General features: G+C 37.2%; 1 protein-coding gene across 1 annotated transcript; it reads right to left on the reverse strand.

Moving 5' to 3' along the window:
* Positions 1-75: 75 nt before the first annotated feature.
* Positions 76-21481, reverse strand: RDM1 (RAD52 motif containing 1). Its single transcript, XM_051994901.1, has 7 exons — positions 21341-21481; positions 19461-19640; positions 15375-15497; positions 14831-14996; positions 13206-13304; positions 2754-2833; positions 76-524 (listed from the first exon to the last, which is right to left on the reverse strand). Exons 1-7 carry the CDS (start codon positions 21464-21466, stop codon positions 447-449), a joined length of 852 nt encoding a protein of 283 aa, XP_051850861.1. The 5' UTR covers positions 21467-21481; the 3' UTR covers positions 76-446.
* Positions 21482-22810: the final 1329 nt, after the last annotated feature.

Genomic DNA, 22810 nt, shown 5'->3' on the forward strand with positions numbered 1-22810 from the left:
CCGTTAGAGAGCCTGCCCCATTGCCCAGCAACGGACTCGTCCCGCCCCCAGCCCCGCCCCTAGCCGAATTCCGAGGAAATTCTTAATTCTTTATTTGATCTATGAGAGTAGGGTAGGCTAGATGACGCCCTCCTGCAACTATAAAGCACGTGGTCAAGCCTTGTCCGTACCACTTGGGAATTAGGTGACCCTCCCTACGTCACACATCCATGGTAGGTGCGGTGGAGGAGTTTCCTCACCCCAAATTCCCTACGTCCTTGGAGGTACAGTTCAGCTTCAGTTTCCCCTCTAAGATGTGGAGGCAAGCTTGCCTCTCTCTAAAAATCACACACACACACACACACACACACACACCCTCTGTCCACCTCTCCTTGGGAGAGGATGCAGGAGTGTGCTCTACCCAGTAGGGACAGGGGAGGGCAACTTTGCTTTTAGATGCACTTTGATCATTCTTCATCCAGGTTGAAATCAGAGAGGCATTCTTCTTCCACTTGGTAGGACTGATTCCAAGAAACATCATTGACCTTAGTGAAAAAAGATAGTGAACTTGTAAATAGATAGATCCAGAGCTGGGAAGAGGGTGACATTAGAGGTTACCTAGCTTTGCCCTTTTTACAGTGAGAAAATAGAGGCCTAGAGCACTGTTCACCCAGGGGACAGGGGCAGAACTCAAATTTTTGTCCTTTGGTTCAGAGCACTTACTACCACATTGTATAGGTTTAGGGGAAAGTAAAGCTATAGATAGTATACATTGACCAGAATGTCACATTTATATTTTTTTTAATTACCATAGTCTCTCTAAATATTCATGCTTGTTGCAGACCTAGAGCATTCATTCTTTACATGTCAGACTACAGCATACCAATAATGCAAAGTAATTAATTTGGGACCTCTAAAAATTTAAGCTTTAATACAAGCACAGTAAAGCATACCTTTCTATTTTTTATCAATTATATATGGATTTTTCAGGCCACTGTTTTATATGAGTCACATTCAGGCCAATAGATAAAACCACTGTTTCAATAATTCTTTTCAATTTGACCATTCAGTCCCTGGCCCAAACATCTGTGATTGAGAAACTTCTCACTACCTCACTGCTGTCCAAAAATGGCTATTTTAGAAAACATTTATTACATGCCATTCTAAAACCCATATGGTATTTATTAAATCCCTTTTCCCTCAGAATTTAAAATTATTCTCTTTAAGATCCAATCTCTGTTGAAATTTAAAGTTTTAATGATTGGCCATATTTATGCTGCATTAAAAACACATTTATTCTCTGTGGCAAAATTTTTCAAGCATTAGAAAAGTAAAAGCAAAAATAAAAACAAAACAGCCACCTCACCCAGTTTCTCCTCTCTAACTCTGGGAAATGACAAAATTCAACTCCCAAATAGTTCCCCAAAAGATTACAAGAATGTGTTTGTGTGTGTATATATATATATACATAAACGTGTGTGTGTGCATGTGTGTGAGAGAGAGAGAAAGAAAAAGAGAGAGAGAGAGAGAGAGAGAGAGAGAGAGAGAGAAAGAAAAAGAGAGAGAGAGAGAAAGAAAAAGAGAGAGAGAGAGAGAGAGAGTGAGTGTGAGTGCACTAGCTTTGGAATCAGGAAGATTGAGGGTAGAGGCCTGTCTCTGATATAAACTTGGTTGTGTGATCTGAACTATAAACACCCAGGAAACTTTCTAACATTATAAATTTTAGAGAAAGGGTCTGATTTGCAATGGGAGAGCTATGAACTTTCTTAAAGCTCTTAACTTGTGAAATAACATGTCAAAGGATCATAGATTTAGAGCTGGAAGGGACTTCAGTTTGACCTTATTTTATAGATGAAGAAACAGTCTAGGACACACAGCTAGGAAGTATCTGAAGCAAGATCTGAACCCATGTCTTTTGTGCTGCCTCTCTGATAAACCAACCAAGTACCCCACAACACACATCCAAATAGGGCCAGAAAGGCTATCTTCTTGGTAAACTGCATGTCTGTTTAGGATTCTTAGACTTCAATGTTTATAGGACATAATTCAAATGGTAGTACTACTATTTCCCAGGGAAGAAAATGATCCCTTATTTATGCCTCCAGTTGTGTGAACATTATGAGATACCCCCATCTTGTCCCCTAAACTTCACTTCTGGAAAAACTTCAGCTGTGATCCCCAGGATGGGGAGAACCCCCTCTGATTGCAGTTCTCCTGGGTCTAGGTGTGGAGGGCTCAGGGATTCAAGGTTATAGGGAACCAGCTCTCCTTCACTCTGTGGGCCTGGGTTATGGGAGAAGCAACAACATTTCTGTTAAGGACCATCCTAAGTGAAGGGGTAGGTCAATTTTCGGAGAGCCTCCACAGCTGTGAATCATAACATCTGAAGAAGTTGCAAAGCAGCCTTCGCTGACACAAGTGTTACTTGTGGACTGAGAATGAAACAAATTGGAGGCAGAGGGAAGAAGAGAGAAGTCAGACAACTGCCTCTTAGTGGGGAGGTTAGAGAATGCAGCTGCCTCTCAGTCTCTTTGTATCATCATCATCTGCTCACATGAAGAGATCCATCGTATAGGTCTGAGTTAAACAACTCCAGCAGCCACTGCAGGTGGCTCCCATATCACAACACATTTCCTAGAATTCCAAAGTTAGGATTAAACCTGAAATTCTTTCCCTTGACTGCCCTCCACCACAAAGCTGCCTTTCTCCAACTTCAAATGAAGGAATTATTTGGAACTCAGTTGGGAAAAATGAAAGTCTAACTTTTCACATACTTGAATCAAGTCCTCAAATTCTTCTGTTGCAGAATCTCCTTCTTCAGAGGATCTGTATTCCACAGCTACTTTACCACTCTCTGAAATATAGTTAAAAATTAGATTCAAATAAGAATTATGTAGACAATAAAAATTACTCCTTCCCCAGTCTCAATATAACACACAACTGAGCATTAAGCATCTTTAATTTCTAAAGATAAAAAGTATAGGGCTTTTCCTTTAAAAGGTCTTTCAGGGTCGGCTAACAAAGTCAGGAGAAATTGAATTCAAATCCTCACTTAACACTTACTAATGAGTGATCCTGAGAAAGTCACTTAATCCCAATTGCCTCACACTAACAAAGACTATTATGTAAGTCTTTATGTGAAGTCTTATCACTATCATCTAAATTCCTGTGCTAGGTGTTGTACAAAGAGCTACCCTGTTGACAGATAGACCATGAAGGAAAACTTGGAGCAAACATATTTTTCTTTGAGTTGGTTTTATTGTGCATCACAAAGAAAGATAAAACATTTTCATGAAATATATGATCCTCTTGCTTTGCAGTGTTCTTGATGAGCCTAAGCAAAAAGATCATTATGAAAATAATTGCCACTTATGTACCAACACCTAATGTAATGGATGAGGAAGAAAAATTCTGTGAATAACTTAGTAAGACCCTATTAATTAAATCAACATACGGTAACTTCAATGCAAAGCAGGCTATGGTAAAAATGACTAAAAAAAGGAGGGTGGGTGTGGTAAAAAATGCATATTGAAAAATAGAGCTGAGGATGAATAAACCATAGAGAAGTAAGATAATATGAATGTCTTCTATATAATGAAATATTGTACTCAGTTCTTTTCACTATATTTTAGGAAAAACATTGAAATGATAGAGGGGAAGGATGGCACAATGAATAAAACCCTAAATTTAAGGTTAAAGGACCTGTGTTCAAATCCATTGGGCCTTTGTTATCTCATTTATAAAGTAAGGGGATTGGCCTAGGTGACTTCTCAAGTCCTTTCTAGCTCTACATCTGTGGTCAATCATTCAAAGGAGGGCAATCAGGAGGATGAAAGACCTTAAGTTCAATTCATAGGAAGATTAATTGAGGGAATCAAGGTTGCTTTGGCTTGGACAAAAGGTAACCCAGAGTAGACATAATAGTAGTAGTTACATACCTTTCAGATTGGCTAAGATGACAGGAAAAGAAAATGATGAATGTTGGAGGGGATGTAGGAAAATTAGGACACTGATACATTGTTGGTGGAATTGTGAACTGATTCAACCATTGTGGAGAGCAATTTGGAACTATGTCCAAAGGGTTATCAAACTCTGCATGCCCTTTGATCCAACAGTATTTCTACTGGGCTTGTATCCCAAAGAGATATTAAACAAGGGAAAAGGACCTGTATGTGCAAAAATGTTTGTGGCAGCCCTTTTTGTAGTGGCAAGAAACTGGAAACTGAGTGGATATCCATCAATTAGGGAATGGCTGAATAAATTATGTTAAATAATAAATAAATATAAATATAAATAATAAATAAATAAATGTTATGGAATATTATTGTTCTGTAAGAAATGACCAGCAAGATGATTTCAGAGAGGCCTGGAGAGACTTACATGGACTAATGCTAAGTGAAATGAGAAGAACCAGGGCAGCAACAATATTTTACGAAGATCAATTATGACTCTTTTCAACAATGAGATGATTGAGGCCAGTTCCAATTATCTTGTAATGAAGAAGAGCCAACTACACCCAGAGAGAGGACTGTGGGAATTGTGTGTAGATCACTGCATATCATTTTCACTTTTTTTATTGTTGTTTGCTTGCATTCTGTTTTTTTCCTCCTTTTTTTTATTTTTGATTTGATTTTTCTTGTGCAGCATGATAATTTATAAATATGTATATGTATACATATTGGATTTAACATATACATATTTATATATATGTGTGTGTATATATAAATTTAACATATATTGGATTGCTTGCCCTCTAGGGAAGGGGGGGGGCGGTGAGGGGAAGAGGAAGAAAAATTGGGAACATAAAATTTTGCAAGGGCTAATGTTGAAAAATTATATCCATGCCTATTTTTTTTCAGATTTTTTAATTATAGCTTTTTATTTATAAGACATATGCATGGGTAATTTTTCAGCATTGAGCCTTGCAAAACTTTCTGTTCCAACTTTTCCCCTCTTTCCCCTTACCCCATCCCCTAGATGGCAGGTAGACCTATACATGTTAAATATGTTAAAATATATGTTAAATACAATATATGTATACATATTTTATGCAGTTATCTTGCTGTTCAAGAAAAATCAGATTTAGAAATAAGGTAAAAATAACCTGAGAAGGAAAACAAAAATGCAAATGGACAAAAACAGAAGGAGTGGAAATGATTTGTTGTGGTCCACACTCATTTCCCATAGTTCTTTTGCTGGGGGTAGCTGGTTCTCTTCATTATTGAACAACTGGAACTGATTTGGTTCATATCATTGTTGAAGAGAGACACGTCCATCAGAATTGATCATTATATAGTATTGTGGTTGAAGTGTATAATGATCTCCTGGTTCTGCTCATTTCACTCAGTGTAATGGGCTGAGGCTTGAGTTGATGCACTGAGGTCCCAAGCACATGAGGCTAAATAGTAATTGGACCATACTCTATTAATATATAAGCTTGGAGAAAGAATGGCCCCGCCCATTCTTTGTGCAAGTCCTGATGTGTTGTATAGGAAATGACGATTTTGGTGGGTGGAGGCAGGGGAGTGGAAAAGGAAGGGGAAGGGGAGACTTTTTGCATTGCCATTGCCACGGTTTGCTCGGCTCAGATCTCTCTCTGTTAGCTGGCTTCCTGTCACAGCTGCCCATATTGCTGTTGCAATCTTTCTTGCCCATATTGCTATCGCAATCCTTATTCATCTCTTCACTTCAATAAAGATTGAAGATTTTTCCCTTAACCTGAATTCCTGACTCCGGCTGATTTTAAATACACGGTCATTACAACTCAGCATCAGTTTATGTAAGTCTCTCCAGGCCTTTCTGAAATCATCCTGCTGGTCATTTCTTATCGAACAATAATATTCTATAACATTCATATACCACAACTTGCTCAGCCAATCTCCAATTGATGGGCATCCATTCAATTTCTAGCTACTACAAAAAGGGCTGCCACAAACATTTTTGCACACATGGGTCCCTTTTCCTTCTTTAAGATCTTTTTGGGATATAAACCCAGTAGTAACACTGCTGGATCAAAGAATATGCACAGTTTGATAACTTTTTGAGCATAGTTCCAAACTACTTGCCAGATTGGTTGGATGCATTGACAATTCCACCAACAATGTACCAGTGGCCCAGTTTTCCTACATCCCCTCCAACATTCCACATTATCTTTCCCTGTCATTCTAGCCAATCTGAGAGGTGTGTAGTGGTATTTCAGAGTTGTCTTAATTTGCATTTCTCTGATCAATAATGATTTGGAGAATCTTTTCATATGGCTAGAATTAGTTTCCATTTCTTCATCTGAAAATTGTCTGTTCATATCCTTTGACCATTTATCAATTGGAACATGCATGCCTATGTGTTGAAAGTAGAAATTTTTAATAAAAAATTTCAATCACAAAAAAGAGAAAAAATGCTTATAGATTGATTAAAACATATATATATATATTTTTTGGTCTGGCCCTAGAGGTCACAGATAGGAAACACGGCTGGAGATGGAACTGAGTTTTGAGGTAAATTGGGAATTTTAAGAGGTAGCAGTGAAGAGGAAAAACTTTCCAGATGAGGAGTCTGAAACTCCTACCTGGGTTCATTCAAAGGACTGGAAATGGAGGTTTCTGTATAAGGAGCAGTATGAAGGCCAGTTGAGTTGGACCAAAAGGATATATAAAAAGGTATGTATGATGGATTGAAATCAGGTAGCAAATACCAAATACCAAATTTAATTTTAATACCAAAAGGAGGAGTTTGCATTTAATCCTTCAAGAAACAGGGAGCTGTTTATTAGGGGAATGACATAATCAGCTGGATAGTTTAGGAAAACCATTTTGGCATGTGTGTGCAGGATTAATTGGTATGAAAAGTGGTCTGAAAGTAGGAGAGTGAATAGTACAGGTAAGAGGTGATGAGAGCTTAATGTAGGATGGAAAGAAGGAGATGGATTTGAGAGAGGTTGTAGAAGTGGAATCAATAAGACTTGGCAAGTGGATATGTGAGGTGAGTTACAGTGAAGAATCTGAGATAACTCCAAGAATGCAAAAGTAGGTGACTGGAAAAGTGGTAGCATCTAAACAGAAACAGAGACAATCACAGGAGAATTGGTTTGGATGAAAGAAGTTCTATTTGAATCATGTTCATTTGAGATACCTGTGGAACACTGAATTTGAAATATCCAAAAGGCAGTTGGTGATGTAGGAAAGTAACTTTGGAAAGACTAAGGCTGGGCATATCTGCTTGGGGATACAGTTAATGAAGTCACCAAAAATACAAAGAAAAGACCCGTGACAGCCTAACTACAGTTAGGAGGTGTGTTCTGGATGATGATTCAGCAAAAAAGCCTGAGGACTAAATCAGACAAGTGGGCAAACAATAAAGAGAAAGACAGTGTCATTAAAAACGCCAAGATAACAACTAGGAGAAGTAAGTATAAAATATGCTGAGAGGTCAGAAGGATGGAGACTGGGAAAAGGCCGGAAGATTTAACTGTAGATCCTTGATAACTTTGGAGAAGGCAACTTCAATTGAGTGAATAAGGTCATAAGCCAGAATTCAATGATTTGGCAAATGATTAGAAGCTTGAGGGTTTTTTTTTTTTTTTTTTTGGCTTTTGTTTTGTTTTGTTTTTAAAGGATGATGACGACTCTGGGATTTTTTGTAGAGAAGGAACAGTAGATAAAGAGAGGTTGAAAATTAGAGAGAGAAGGGATAATTATAAAGGTAAACTGCTAGAGGCAACTGAAAGGGAGATTAAGAGTACATAAAGTAGGACCTCTCTTGGTGAGGAAAAGGGATCTATTTTCAGAAGTCAGAGGAAAGAATTAACAAGGGAATGATGCTAGAGAATTTTGAAGTACAAAGAAGAGAAAAGAGAGTTCATAGTGAATGGCTTTTATTTTCTGAGTAAATTATGAGTTTTTGCTGAGAGGATGGAGGACAAAGAAATGTAGGAGGACTAAAGAAAAAGTTTGGAATAGTTACTGTGGGGAATATGATAGATAATCGGAAGAGTAAAAGGAGGGACAGATTTAGGAGGATTGGAGAATAGAGAGAGATGGAATGGGAAATTGTTATGGTTCGTTCACATTAGATTTCTTGATCATGGAACACTTGGGAGTAAATAAAGATCACCAAGCTTGCAGTCATTTCTGTGTATGGAGGAGGTGAAGTGAAGGAATTGGTCATGGGAATTAAAAAGATTGAAGAACTGGGAGACCAGAGGATATAAGGAAATATTGGCATGTATATATTGAAGTCCCTGCACATAAGGGTAGTAATTGGAGTAGGGAGGAAGACTGAATGAGAAAGGGGATAGAATGACCTGGGAGCTGGGAGGTAACTGCCATTAGGAACTGGATATATATAGAATGAGCCTCAAAAAAATAGAGGTTACCAGGTGCTTGCAGGTGAAAGAATGTCTGGGAGGGGCAATAGTTATTCCAACAACATTCCCTCTGGGACTCAATGAATTGGAGCATGAGAGAAGGTACAACCAGGACTGAAAAAGGCTGTTAGGGATGTACTGTCTTGAGCACCAAAGAAAGGAAAGTGAACAAAAGAAAAAAAGGAGAAGGGAAGAGTTGTATTTTTTGTTTTTTTTTTAAGCTGATGTAATGTGAAAAGAGTGACAGAGACACAGGACAGAGAGACAGGGACAGTGAGAGAGACAGACAGAAGGAGGGAGAGAGCACTAGGAGTCAGTTAGGAAGACCTCTATACTATCTATGTGCCCATGGGCAAATCATTTAAGCTCCTTGTATTCTTAGCAAACATCTAAGACTTAATGTTATATCTGCCTCAGTGGAGCAAGTGCGTAAGTTCTTAATCTAGAAGTTTTCTATTCTGATGAAATTTTAAAATGCAGTTAGTAATCATATAATGTTCTTCTCTAAAATATAATGTTCTCTGTGAGCAGGTTTCTTGGGGGGCTTCTGAAGGCAGCTTTAGTTTCAGTTCAAAGTAATAATCACCCCAAATGCAGCCAGGAGTTAAAGTCCAAATCCTTTATTGTCTCCTTCCTGGGGCTCAGTTAGCTTTCTTAGAGGCCTATCTCTCTCCTTGGTTCTAATAGCTCCTGCCACTAATCCTTTGCCTCTGCCAGCTTCAGCCTCCAGCCAGAACAAAGGAGGAAGATGGAATGAATCTGTCTCCACCTCCGAGAGTGGGCTTGTCCTTTCTGATTTGTGAAACTCCTGGACTGAATCCTGGTTGAGGCTCCTAGCTTATATATGCTCTCTTAGAAGTGTGTGAATCTTGTAGAATTCTAATAAGTTCTAAGTACATTAAGTGAACTAGAGAATTGTAAAGTACTAGACCATTGTAAAGTAGATAATTATTGTCTCTATCAATTCCACTGTCTTAGTACCGTATAAGAATCTTAACATAATCATAACTATGAATGGGAATAGGATGAACTCATAAAATGGAAGTGAACAGCTGAGTGGATTAAAAATCAGAATTCTATAATATGTTGTTTACAAGAAACACTTGAAGTAGAGATATAACCAGAGTAAAGGTAAGGTGCTGGAGCTAAATCTATTATGTTTCTGCTGAAATAAAGAAAAGCAAGAGTCGTAAACATGACCTCAGACAAAGCAAAAGAAAAACCAGACCTAATTAAAAGAAATAAGCAAGGTAACACAAAATTTGAAACAAAAGGGTGACTTCACCACCAATGAAGAAGAAATCAAAGCAATTATCAGGAGATATTTTGTACAATTATACACCAATAAATAAAAAAATCCTCCTGATGGATTCATAAGTGAATTTTACAAAACATTTAAAGAATGATTAATTTCAATATGAAAGAAAGAGCTATTTGGAAACTATTTGGGAAAATGGGTAAAGAGGGAGTCCTACCAAATTCCTTTTATAACACAAATATGATGCTGATACTTAAACCAGGAAGAGCAAAATTAAAGAAAATATATCGATGCAAAAACCATAAAGTGCAAGCATGATTATAGTAATATATCACATATTTATAAAAATAATATATTAAACCAAGAAACATAACCAATGAAGCAAAGAAGCAATTTGAACAAGAAGTGTACTTATGTGCTTTTGATAACAATGATAGTTGAATAAAGTAAGATCAAGACATTCTCTTTTAAAATGTGGAAAAAATATATTGATAAAAATAATAATGATGCCTACCTTCTTAGGGCTGTTGTGAAAATTAACTGAGATAATAAACAGTAAAGCACCTAGTACAGTGCCTGGCACATAGTCAGTGCTATATAAATGTTAGCATAGATTATAATATAATGTTATAATTATATTATATTATAATAACATTACATTATAATATTTTATGATGATATATTACATTATATTATATATATTGTATTATAAAATGTTATCATTGTCCACAAAAGCATTTTACTGAATTTGTGATTTCATCTATGTTGCTACTTTCTCTACCAGTTCAAATCAGAACTTATCCATGCCAGATCAGGGCAAGTTTGTAGCAAAAATGTTTTACATCTAGAATTTATAAAGTACATAGTATTTTATTGAGGACAGAAGGAAAAGAAAATTATGGTTAGCCTTCCTTAGTCCTCATAGGAGCCATGTAAAGCCCTTAATCCACTAGTATGACTTTGTCATTCCCAAGCTCACTACACTTAGCTGGAGGCCCATTATCTATAAAAAAAATACAAATTCCATACCTCAGCAGTGAAAGCTCTTTGCAATCTGGCATCTGCCAATGTTTTCAAGTATATAACTTCATTTCATGGATGGAACATAGATTCTAGTTCAAGGAGTTTGCTCATTGCTCCCCAATTTCACTTAGCTCCCACTTCTGTCTATATATTTCCTCAAGCCTATGTTGCTTTTTCTCTTTACTTCCATTTTCCAGTCACTAGTCTCCTTTAAATTTCAAGTCATATACCATCTCCCAGATCCTCTTTGTCTTTAATGTAGTCTTCTTCTTCTTCAAATTGTCATGTATAAAGTATCTGTTGACAGGTTGTATCCACCAGGAGTAGAAAATGTAAGTTTCTTGAGAACAAGGAACTTAAATTTTTAAAAAAATCTATGAATAATATTTTTCCCATTTACATGTAAAAACAATTTATAACAGTCATTTAAAAAATTTTTTTCGATTCCAAATTCTCTCCCTCCTTCCTTCCAAACACAGTAAGCAATTTCAAATAAATTATAGATGTGCAAGCATATAAAACATACTTTTGTATAAATTATGTTGTGGAAAAAAACCGACATATAAAAAGAAAAATATTGGTGGCTTTAATTTCTATTTGACTTTGATGCCACAGGTCTAGAAGACCTCTGAGTCATTTCACTTATGTCCAATTCTTTGTAACCAGTTTACAAGGACATGGAACTTATTTTTTCTACTTTATATGCCCAGTATGTAACAGCACTTCATGCTAAGAAAGTCCAGGCAAAAAGGAGAACATGTCCCGCAGCTGTGGGAAGGCCCTAGGTACCTGGTTGATGCTCTCAATGATCTTAACAGTTCCCAAGGATTCAATGATTCCCAGATCTTTAAATTTTACCTTACCCTCTGTCCCAAGCTCCAAATCCACACAACCAATCATCTACTGAATAATTTGTATTGTGTTCTATAGATTTTTCAAATCCATCATTCTTCCCAAACCTATCCTTCTTCTGAATTTTCCCATTCCTTTTATCCCCATCTGAATTCTGCAACAGTTGCTCCCTAACTCAAAATTTTCCTTGTCAGTATACTTTCTACAAAGCAGTGAGTATGATATCTGTTTGACAACCTAGTTCTAATCTACTTTTCTAGCATATTATATATGACTCTCCTTCATGTTCTCTTTGATCTAACCAAACTGGCCTTCTTGCTCTTTCTTACACATAAGCATTCTATTTCTAACCTGCGCTTTTCTCAAACTGTCTTCCACCCTGGAATGCATTCCCTTCCTCACTTTTCAAACGCCTTAATTTCCTTGAAAGATTAGTTCAAACAATGTCTTCTGTTATAAGGTCATTCCTGGTCCACCAGTTTCTATTGCTATCTCCTTACCGTATCCCATATCCTGAATAAATATTTGTTGTTTGAATTTGTTTCTCCATTTACAGGGGTCCTCAAACTATGGCCGCGGGCCAGATGTGGCAGCTGAGGACGATTATCCCTCTCACCCAGGACTATGAAGTTTCTTTATTTAAAGACCCACAAAACAAAGTTTTTGTTTTTACTATCTTCTGGCCCTCCAACAGTCTGAGGGACAGTTAACTGGCTCTCTATTTAAAAAGTTTGAGGACCCCTGTAATAAAGGTGGCAGCTAAGTGGTGCAGTGGATAGAACATAGGTTTGGAGTCAGGAAGACCCGAGTTCATATCTGATCTCAGATACTTAGCTATGCCCTTAGACTGAGCAAGTCACTTAAACCTGTTTGCCTCAGTTTCCTCATCTGTAAAATAAGCTGAAGAAGGAAATGATAAACCACTACAGTATCTTTGTCAGAAAAACTTTAAGTGGGCTTACAAAGAGTTGGATATGAGTGAAAAGACTTAGAAGTCTTCTAGACCAGTGGCATCAAACTCAAACAGAAATTAAAGTCATTAATATTTTTCTTTTTTTTTTTCTGTAGTTTTTTTTTTCCACAACATGATTTATACAAAAATGTTTTACATGACTGCATATCTATAACCCATTTGAAATTGCTTACTGTTTCTGGAAAGGAGAGAAGAAAGGGAAAGAGGAGAATCTAGAACAGAAAATTTAAAAAAATGAATGTTATAAATTGTTTTTACATGTAATTGGGAAAAATATTATTTATAGATTAAAAAAAAGCAATGTAGGCCACTAAATCACATATACTGATCCCTGAATATTGACTTAGAAAACTACATATTAACATTATCTATGTTCTATTGTATTTTCATTAGTTTTGCCAAAAATTTCCCAAGTTCATTTTAATCTGGTTTGGGCATACTATGCTATGCAGGTCATGTGTCTGAACCTCTCATTTAGCATATGAGAAATTAAGAAACAGTTCATTTTAATCTGGTTTGGGCATACTGTGCTATGCAGGTCATGTGTCTGAACCTCTCATTTAGCATATGAGAAATTAAGAAACAGAAAGGTTAAGTCATTAGTTCTAGGATCAGATGGGTAAGCAAGTAAGTGGCAGAGTCAGGATTTGAATATAAATTCTGACTTAAAATCCTCTGCTCTTTCCACCATACAATACTTCTTTCTTCTAATTCTTAGGCTCATCCACTTAAAATAATGAAAGCCGATGAAGTCTTACCTAAAACCACCATCAGCAATTTTTGAAATGCATTTGATAAAGCTTTCTGAATAGCCAGCTTCTGAGTTTTCTTCTTTTTCATAAGAAACTCTAATGGACCTAAAGAGAAACAAAAATGTATTAAATTACAGATTTTTAAATGAATGATACTAAAATATTGATGCTTAAACTATGGGTTAGGTACTACCAAAGTAAAGTAACAGCTTACAGTATCATTTAAAGACTAAATTTAAAAATTAGGGACAGTACACAAGTGTGACTCATTTGTTTCTTGCTGTGCATATATTTCTTTTTTTTTTAATATTTTATTTTATTTTATAATAACTTTATATTGACAGAATCCATGCCAGGGTAATATTTTTTACAACATTATCCCTTGCACTCGCTTCTGTTCCAATTTTTCCCCTCCCTCCCTCCACCCCCTCTCCTAGATGGCAAGCAGTCCTATATATGTTAAATATGTTGCAGTATATCCTAGATACAATATATGTGTGCAGAACCGAGCAGTTCTCTTGTTTGTGCATATATTTCTGAGGAACCAAAAATATACTTTTATTCTCCACATGTTATAAGAAAAAAGCTAGGATTACTGAAAAGGAGATAGAAGATGGGATCATAGTTCAAATTGCACTTAAATCTTTCAAGCTGTGGCATTAAACTTGTAACCTAGGAGATTCTAAAACCCTTATGTCAAGAGCTGGAACCATAAATCAGGAAAGTTGTTGGTAGTATATTAATAGATAGGGTGGTTCCTATTTCTTAGGTATGACTCTCAGCTCAACTATATATCTTAAGAGTCCTAAACTTCAGGGCAGTGAAGACAACTTTGTCCTGTAGTGTAATTCAGGAACTAAATAAAGCAGTCTCCCACAACTACACTTATTTTATTGTGTCCCCTTTCCATTTCTGGCCCAAATAAGCAAATGAGTGAAAGAAAGTCTATCTAGATTTTTATAAATCTCATCAACTTTTGCTGGGCCAATCAAAACAACCATATGTACAAAACTTATAAATTTAAAGCTAAGAGAGAACTTTGAGGCCATTGAGTCTAATGAGGTTCCAAGGGGCTAAAAGACTTGCCCAAAGTCACACAGCTAATTAGAGTGAATTTGGACCTAGGTTTTCTGGTTCCTAAACCAGTCCTCTTTCCACTGTATGCTTTTAAAGAGCCCATCGAAGCCTGAAGGCAAATATTACTTTCTTCATTAGAGCCTTAGGCAGGGTTGGCTAATTTGGGAATATTTTTAAGGGACAGGAGAGAAAGAAGAAAGCAGGAGAAATCCCTGTTTGCTTATCCCAAGGGCATGCAAAAGCCAATAATACTCCAGAGAGCCTTTGCAAGAAGTCACAACACTATATCTGGGATAAGTTAGTTCATAGAATCCCAACATATCATTAGATAGGACTCTAGGTTAGTACAGCCTCAACACTCTCAAGAAGTGGTCATGGTCTCCTCGTGAAGAGCTTCAGGAAGGAGCCTACTATCTCTTAGTACTAAGTTTTTCACTTTTTCAATATCAAATTTACTTCTCCAACACCTCCTCCTTCAGAAACTGGCTTTCTGTCTCTGCCACCAAGCAAATCTCAGCCACCTTCCATTAATGGCAGGAAGGTTAGCAACAGACCTTCGTGTAGCTCCAAGCATTCTTCTGCAATGCCAACACCACGACTTTGACACTTATAGGCTGGCAACGCCACTTCTAAAGCACAGAAGTACTTCAGACTCTGTCTCGCAGATAACTTGGCTGGGCTTGTATTTTCCTTTACTTTGAAGTCAGAAAGCGTCTGCAACTATAGAATTTTCAGATTCTGAGATATAGGATCTTAATGAAGATTTTAAAAGAGCTGTTGATGATCAAGTTTTGTCTTAAATTCAACCATTTCAACTAAGATTAGCCCATGGCACAATGCATTTGAATTCAAACTATAATTTTCAAAGGAAATACTGGCAAGGACAATCACTTCAATTGAGAGTGCAAATTATATAGAAAGCAATAAGAAAAGAGGTAATTGCCAAAGATTTTCTCTGAATAGTCTATAATCTTTTAATGAAAGATTCAGGCATATGATTTGCTACATGATTTCCTCTTTGAAATGGCTAGGCAACCCACTCTATAACCCCATTCTAGGTCAGTGTGTGGCCTAAATAAACAAAAATCTACAGTTTACCATGATGATTCGTTTTGACCATCCATTGAAACCCAAATAGTAATTGGCCAGTTCTTGGCATTTGAAGCTGTTAAGTGGATAGACAGGATATTGATGCATCTTGCGTTTAGTGCAAAGACGAACCTAATGAAACAAGAAAGTGGGTCACAAATGTCAATACTTAACATTGATGTGGCAGTAACTGCCCTTTTGGAAATGTACTGTTAGAATATTTGCTCTGTATAATGAATACCAGGCTCTACAATTAAAAGGAACTATTTCTGACTTCTTATACAGAAACTATGTAGAATCAAGGCAAATACGTATTCTTGGGACCTAAAGTCATTTACATTTATACAGGGGCCACTGTCTTTAAAAAAATCCCCAGTTGGGTAATATATGATTACCTCCATTTAAGAAACTGGAATTTTTTTCTGAGTGAGGATAATTTGGAGAAAAATTCCTATAAAGCTATAACCTATAAGCCTATAACAACCCATAATCAATTATTTTTCATGAAAATTCAATTTTCTTTTAAAAACAATTTATTTAATATTTTTATTCAAAACAATTTTTTTTACATTTGTTTTTAAGATTTTTGAGTTCGGCAAGACTTACATGAACTGATGCTAAGTGAAATGAGCAGAACCAGGAGATCATTATATACCTCAACAACGACACTGTATGAGGATGTATTCTGATGGAAGTGAATTTCTTCGACAAAGAGATCTAACTCAGTTTCAATTGATCAAGGATGGACAGAAGCAGCTACACCCAAAGAAAGAACACTGGGAAATGAATATAAACTGCTTGCATTTTTGTTTTTTTTCCCGGGTTATTTATACCTTCTGAATCCAATTCTCCCTGTGCAACAAGAGAACTGTTCGGTTCTGCACACATATAGTGTATTTAGGATATACTGTAACCTATTTAACATATATAAGACTGCTTGCCATCTGGGGGAGGGGGTGGAGGGAGGGAGGGGAAAAATCGGAACGGAAGTGAGTGCAAGGGATAATGTTGTATAAAATTACCCTGGCATGGGTTCTGTCAATAAAAAGTTATTTAAAAAAAAAAAAAAGATTTTTGAGTTCTAGGTTCTGTTCCTTATCCTCACCTACAAGTAAGAAACCACATGAGAAGTTACAAAAAAATTTCCATAAATCAAGTTGTTAAAGAAAACATAGATCTCCCATCTTAATGAAAACAAAAACCCTCAAGAAAAATTAAATTAAAAATAAAGAGAGAGAGCAAGAAACAGAGAATGTTTCAATCTGTGAAAAAACAATTTTCTTAAAAACATTAAACTAGGATCATGGAATTCAAAGTTACAAAAAGACCACTTAGTTCAACCTTCTCATTTCACAGGATGAGGAAACTGATATACAAATCAATGAAGCAAACTTGCCTATAGTCTTATAATTAAGTAGTAGAGACAATCAGACTTGGATTTTCTGTCACGAAGTTCTGTGCTCTTAACAGTAAATGATTGCTGCTTTCTTTAACAGTTAGTGGGAGGAAATGGCCTGAGATGCAAAAGAAACAAACACTTAAAGTATAATAAGGATCAGCAAACTTGCAAGAAGGGGTGCCAAATTGTTACATGGGGGGAATATGCAAAGAATTAACCACATATTTTGTCAATAGAAATTCATAATGGCTAACAAGTCCTTCTACTAAGAGGCAAATTCCTCTTTAAAGGGATGAAATCGAATCCCTCATTTCTTGATGTGAATTTTGGGAAAGATGATTGATTTATTAAGATAGGCCAAATAAGTGTCGGTCCTTGTCTTGAAGAAATATCAGGTGACATTCTTAGCAAGTAATAGGTGGTAGTGATGCTGGAGATAGGGATGGAGACAGTAAAGAAAAAGTCACTTGTCAATGAAGTACTCAGACTAATTCATTTTCTATTTTTTCCAGTAATTTAAAAATTACATTTAGCTTAAATGATCAGCCCAAGTGCCACTGACTGGATGGTAAAAAAACTAGAGGAAGTTTCTAGGACATTAAGTACAAACTGTAGATTTACAGAAAGAAACACAAGATTCAACAGGCTGAGAAAGCATGGATGGGTAGCCATCTGCATAGCTGGAGGGTGTACTCATACCCATGAAATCATAGTTCCTTTGAAAACTGCCTTTAAATATACATCAGTATTTTTTTTTAAGACCAGGATTTTAAAGAGGGCTTAGTTTGAAAGGTAGTTCAAATTATCTCATCCTAAAGAATGGATGAGTGAAATAGCAAATCATAGATATAATTAATAATTTCACCTAAGAGAATGACAATAATGAGACAATATACCAAAATTTGTGGGATGCAGCCAAAGTGGTAATAAGGGGAAATTTTATAACTCTAGAGGCTTATTTGCAAAAAATAGAGAAAGAGAAGATCAATGAATTAGGCTTGCATCTAAAAAAGCTAGAAAAAAAGCAAATTAACCCTCCCCCCCAGCAAACACTAAGAAATTCTAAAAATAAAAGGCGAGATTAATAAAAATGAAAGTAAAAAACCATTGAATTAATAAAACTAAGAGTTGGTTTTATGAAAAAACCAACAAAATAGATAAATCTTTGGTAAATTTGATTAGAAAAAAGAAGAAAATCAAATTGTTAGTATTAAAAATGAAAAGGGAGAACTTTCCACTAATGAAGAGGAAATTAGAGCAATAATTAAGAGTTACTTTGTTCAACTTTATGCCAATAAATTTGATAACCTAAACAAAATGGATGAATACCTTCAAAAATATAAGTTGCCCAGATTAACAGAGGAAGAAGTAAATTGCTTAAACAGTTCCATTTTAGAAAAAGAAATAGAACAAGCTATTAATCAACTCCCTAAGAAAAAATCCCCAGGACCAGATGAATTTATATGTGAATTCTACCAAATATTTAAAGAACAATTAACTCCAATGCTATATAAACTATTTGAATGAAGGAATCCTACCAAATTCCTTTTATGACACAGACATGGTACTGATACCTAAACTGGGTAGGTTTAAAACAGAGAAAGAAAATTATAGATCAATCTCCCTAATGAATATTGATGCTAAAATCTTAAATAAGATAAAGATTCTTGTTACACTTGAGAAAGAGGCAGAATGGGTAAGGAAGCTGGAAACCACAAAGACAAGATCTAGAAATAGAAACAAGCAAAAGATCTAAAACCAGATTAATGAGGGAATAAGGAATATGCTTTCAAAAAGATGCATTTTGGTTGATTTTTAGCCCTTTCCTCTGAAATTAGGATTCATGATTTTGGGGACTAGCAGTTTAATTGAAAATAAAGCATTTCTAATATTGTACCTGTCTATTGGAGATGGCTGAATTCTATTGTGTTCACCCAGTAGTAAAATATAAGCAAACCATTGTTTTGGGGAGTTCTTTCTATATAATTTGTAGAATAAATCTTTGAGACCTCAATGTTGATATAGTAAAGAGATCACTAGGGTCTTATATCTACTCTGTAGCCTTATATATAGATATCTCTGTGGCCTAAGGCAGGCATTTAACTTTTTTTTTTTTTTTTTTGCTAAGGCAATTGGGGTTAAGTGACTTGCCCAGTGTCACACAGCTAGGAAGTGTTCTGTGTCTGAGGCCAAATTTGAACTCAGGTCCTCGTGACTTCAGGAAGACCTCCACAACCTGACATGACCCCAGCTCTATTCACTATGCTATCTAGCTGTTTCAGGTATTTAACTTTTGTTAAATGTCATCTGGTTTAGATTGTTTGGGTGTGAACTTCTTACATTGGAATCAGACATACTCACTTTCTTTCTTTTTTTTTTTTTTAATAATATTTTATTTTTTCAAATACATTCACCTTTGCAAAATCTTGTGCTCCAAATTTTTCTCCCTCTCTACCCTCTTTCCTCCTCCCCAAGACAGCAAGCAATCCAATATAGGTTAAACATGTGCAATTCTTCTAAACATATTTCTATATTCATCATGCTACATAAGAAAAATCTGATCAAAAGGGGAGAAAATAAGAAAGAAAAAAACAACAAGGTGAAAATACTGTACTTAGATCCATACTCAGTCTCCATAGTTTTCTCTGGCTCCAGATGGCTTTCCATTACAAGTCTAATAGAATAAGTATACTCACTTTCAGAGGAGATTTCTGAAATAGTTGTTTCTGATCACACGCCCTTTGGGCTCTGTGGGCATCTCTTGCTGAATAAAACTTGATGATAGCATAGAAGCCAGGAGTGACCTCAGGAGCATTTGGAAAGACCCGAACTGAATAGAGAAGGCCAAACTGAGAGAACACTGTGAACAGAGAATGCTGTGGGAGAGACCATGAAATCTTTAGGTCAGAAAACTTTCAGGTGTGCTCCTTCCAAATACCCCCAAATCTATAGTCAGTCATTAAACCCTGAAAATTCCCTTCCTATTTTTCCCCCCTTCCCCCTCCCAAAACCTGGAATATGCCCTTAGAATCTTTAGCTTTTTTCCAGGCTTGGCTCAAGTGTCACCTTCTAGGGAAAGCCTCCCCTGATTCTCCATAGATCACTGCTCTTCCCCTCAAGTTGTTAATTTACTTATTTGTTCCAGTATATTCTCCTTCAGAGCAAAGTGAGGTCAGAGGCTATATTTTGGTCTTTGTACTTAGGATCACAGCTCTGGTGTCAGAAGGACCCCAAAGGAAATGTAGTTCAACTTCCTTTCCCTTCATTTTACAAATGAAGAAACTGACTGTTTAAGTGACTTTGCCAAGCTAGGCAATGGACAGTGCTGAAGTCGGGAGGACCTTAATTCAAATTCAGCTTCAGATATTTCCTCATGAAGGATCCTCCCTGAGTTTAGCTTAACCATTTTGTCTCAGTTTCCTCAATTGCAAAATAGAGCTTAAAACAGTACTTTATTTTCCAGGATTTGGGTAAGGATCATATGAGATGCCCATAAAGCACTTAGCCCAGAGCCCAACACACAGTAAGCACTATATAAATGCTTATTTCTTTCCCTTGGGTCACTTTCAAGGTCACACAGGTAATAAGGATGAAAGCTGAATCGCAACCCCAGATCTTCTAACTCTTAAGCTAATGTTCTTTCCAGCAGGCATTGATCTGGATCTGCATCCTTGCACCCAGGTAGTAGGTGTTTAATAAATGTTTACTGATTCACTGACTGCATTGAATACAACAGAGGGTAGCAATTTGTTTTTAATTTTTTTTAAAAGCTTTTTATTTTTGAACCATATGCAGTTTTCAACACTTGCAAAAGCTTGTATTCCAATTTTTTCTATCCTTTCCCCCCACCGCCAAATGGCAAGTAATCCAATATATGTTAAAAGTGTGCAATTCTTCTATGCATATTTCTTTATTTTTTCTCTTTTTGCTGAGGCAATTGGGGTTAAGTAATGTGCCCAAGGTCACACAACTAAGAAGTGTGAAGTGTTTGGATGTCAAATGTCACATTTGAACTCAGGTCCTCCCGACTTCAGGGCTGGTGTATCCACTGCGCCACCTAGTTGCCCTTCTATGCATATTTCTACAATTATTATGCTACACAAGAAAAATCAGATCAAAAAGGAAAAAAAAAATGAGAGAACAAAAAACAAGAAAAAATGCAAATACTATGGTGTGATCCACAGCTAGTGGAGGGTAACAATTAAAAAAAACCAACAAAATATCCTTTTGCCTCTTTGGGTAAGGGACATTAAGTGAGGCAAGATGGAAAGAGTTCAAGGGCTGGATTCGAGTCCTAACTCGGATGTTATGTGGCCAAGCCTTCTTTCCTCTCTGAGACTTTCCACAGCTACAAAAGGAGACCGGTCTCCATCTTCCCTTCCAACACCGACACTTTACGAGCAGCAGCGAGGCAGCGGTGGCGGGAAATGAGGCAAGACGGGGAGAGCTGGGAAAACTGAGGCAAGGGATAAAGGGGCCCGGGTGCGGGAGGCAGACAGGATCCTGGCGGCCAACTAAGAGCCAATTGTATTTATTCCTCCTTCCCTCCCTTCCCACGGCCCCAAGGCTGGCTCACTTGCAGGGCCTCGGCCCCAGGCCCGGGGCTCAGTTCCCACACAAAAAGCGTCTTGTCAGATCCGGTAGGCACCGTGAAGCTCACCACTTCAGCCATTCCCGCCTGCAGACTGCGCCTGCGCGGCATAAGCAGGGGTTGTGGGGATGTGGATGCAGTGTGGCGGCGATGGACCGCACTCTCCTTACTGCGCCTGCGCGGCCAAAGAAGTGACAGGGAAGCGCTCTCCAAACTGCGCCTGCGCACCTCGGCCACCCGCCAAGTCTTACCGAGAGCCAGGCGCGAGTACTTACTCTGGCTGTATTTATTCTAGCGCCTCCTCTGGTCGTAGTCTGAAGTCCGCCAGTTCCCCGGGAAACCCGACTGGTATCCGGTGCTACCCTGGCGCACCCTAGTCATCTTCCCGGGCTCTGGGCGAGCCCCAGATCGGGTTTCTCAACCTTTACACCCCCATGCATCTCTTTGTTAGTCTTTCTAAACGCATCAAATAAACCGCAAAGGAAGCCAGTCATGTTGAAATGCCGTTTTATATTAAGTGCCTACTATGTGCCTGGCACATACTAGGAGTGCTAAACCGGAGGTAAAAATCAACAATCCCTGCTGTCCAGAAGCTCCAGTCTGAGGAAGAGATCACATGAGAAATGAAATGCAGACGGGGTGAATCGAGGGCTTACTTTCGGAGGGAAGGCAGAAAAATTAAGGGAGACCAGGGAAGGCTTCCGGCAGAAGATGAAATTTCAGCGAGACTTGAAGGAAGGGAAGGTATTGCAGGCACGGGGGATAGCCTGAGAACAATTCAGAGATGAAGCGGGTTGCACATCAAGGCAATATGTGGCCGAAAGGGCAGGCTCCCAGTTAAGAACCTCTGACTTACGTCGGTCCTGTCATTTTACAAATAAACAGAGGACCAAAAGGATAGAATAATTTGTTCAAGATCACCCAAGTTAGTAGCAAAACCAGGATTCATTCATTCAATATTTATTAAGCACTCCCTATGTGCCAAGCTTAGCACACTGTTAAAGTGAGCTGAGGATTCAAAGAAAGATGGAGAAAAAACCCAGTTCTTGCTCTGAAGAAGTTCGATCTAATGGGATAGAACATTAAAACAACTCTGTACAAAATATATATAGAATAATTTGGACCAGAAATAAGGCAATAGAATTAAAAAGGTTAATTTTAATTAATTTTTATTTTATATTCATACATTTATATTTTGTATTATAATATATTTTATAATACATATAAAATGATAATTATTAATTAACTTAATTAAAATGAAAAAGACCTTGTAGAAGGTCGGATTTTAGCTGGGAAGGAAGCTTTGAAGGAAGTCAAAGAGACCATAAGGCAGAGATGGGGAGAGAACATTCCAGGAATTGGGCACAGCCATGGAAGTCATGGAGTCAGAGCAGGGATGTCTTGTGAGAGATAGAGCCAGGAAGCCCACAAGATCCCACTTAGTGGGAGTAAGGG

The sequence above is a fragment of the Antechinus flavipes genome, chromosome 4 (genome assembly GCF_016432865.1).
Source record: "Antechinus flavipes isolate AdamAnt ecotype Samford, QLD, Australia chromosome 4, AdamAnt_v2, whole genome shotgun sequence".
NCBI lineage: Eukaryota > Metazoa > Chordata > Mammalia > Dasyuromorphia > Dasyuridae > Antechinus > Antechinus flavipes.

Excerpts from the sequence above, each read along its gene's own strand:
- RDM1 (XM_051994901.1), bottom strand. The coding sequence starts at position 21,466 with ATGCCGCGCAGGCGCAGTCTGCAGGCGGGAATGGCTGAAGTGGTGAGC. Across the intron at positions 15,498-19,460 it reads TTCAGAAATCTCCTCTGAAA|GTTCGTCTTTGCACTAAACG; the intron begins GTGAGTATACTT and ends TTGTTTCATTAG. Across the intron at positions 2,834-13,205 it reads ATTGCTGATGGTGGTTTTAG|AGAGTGGTAAAGTAGCTGTG; the intron begins GTAAGACTTCAT and ends ACTATATTTCAG.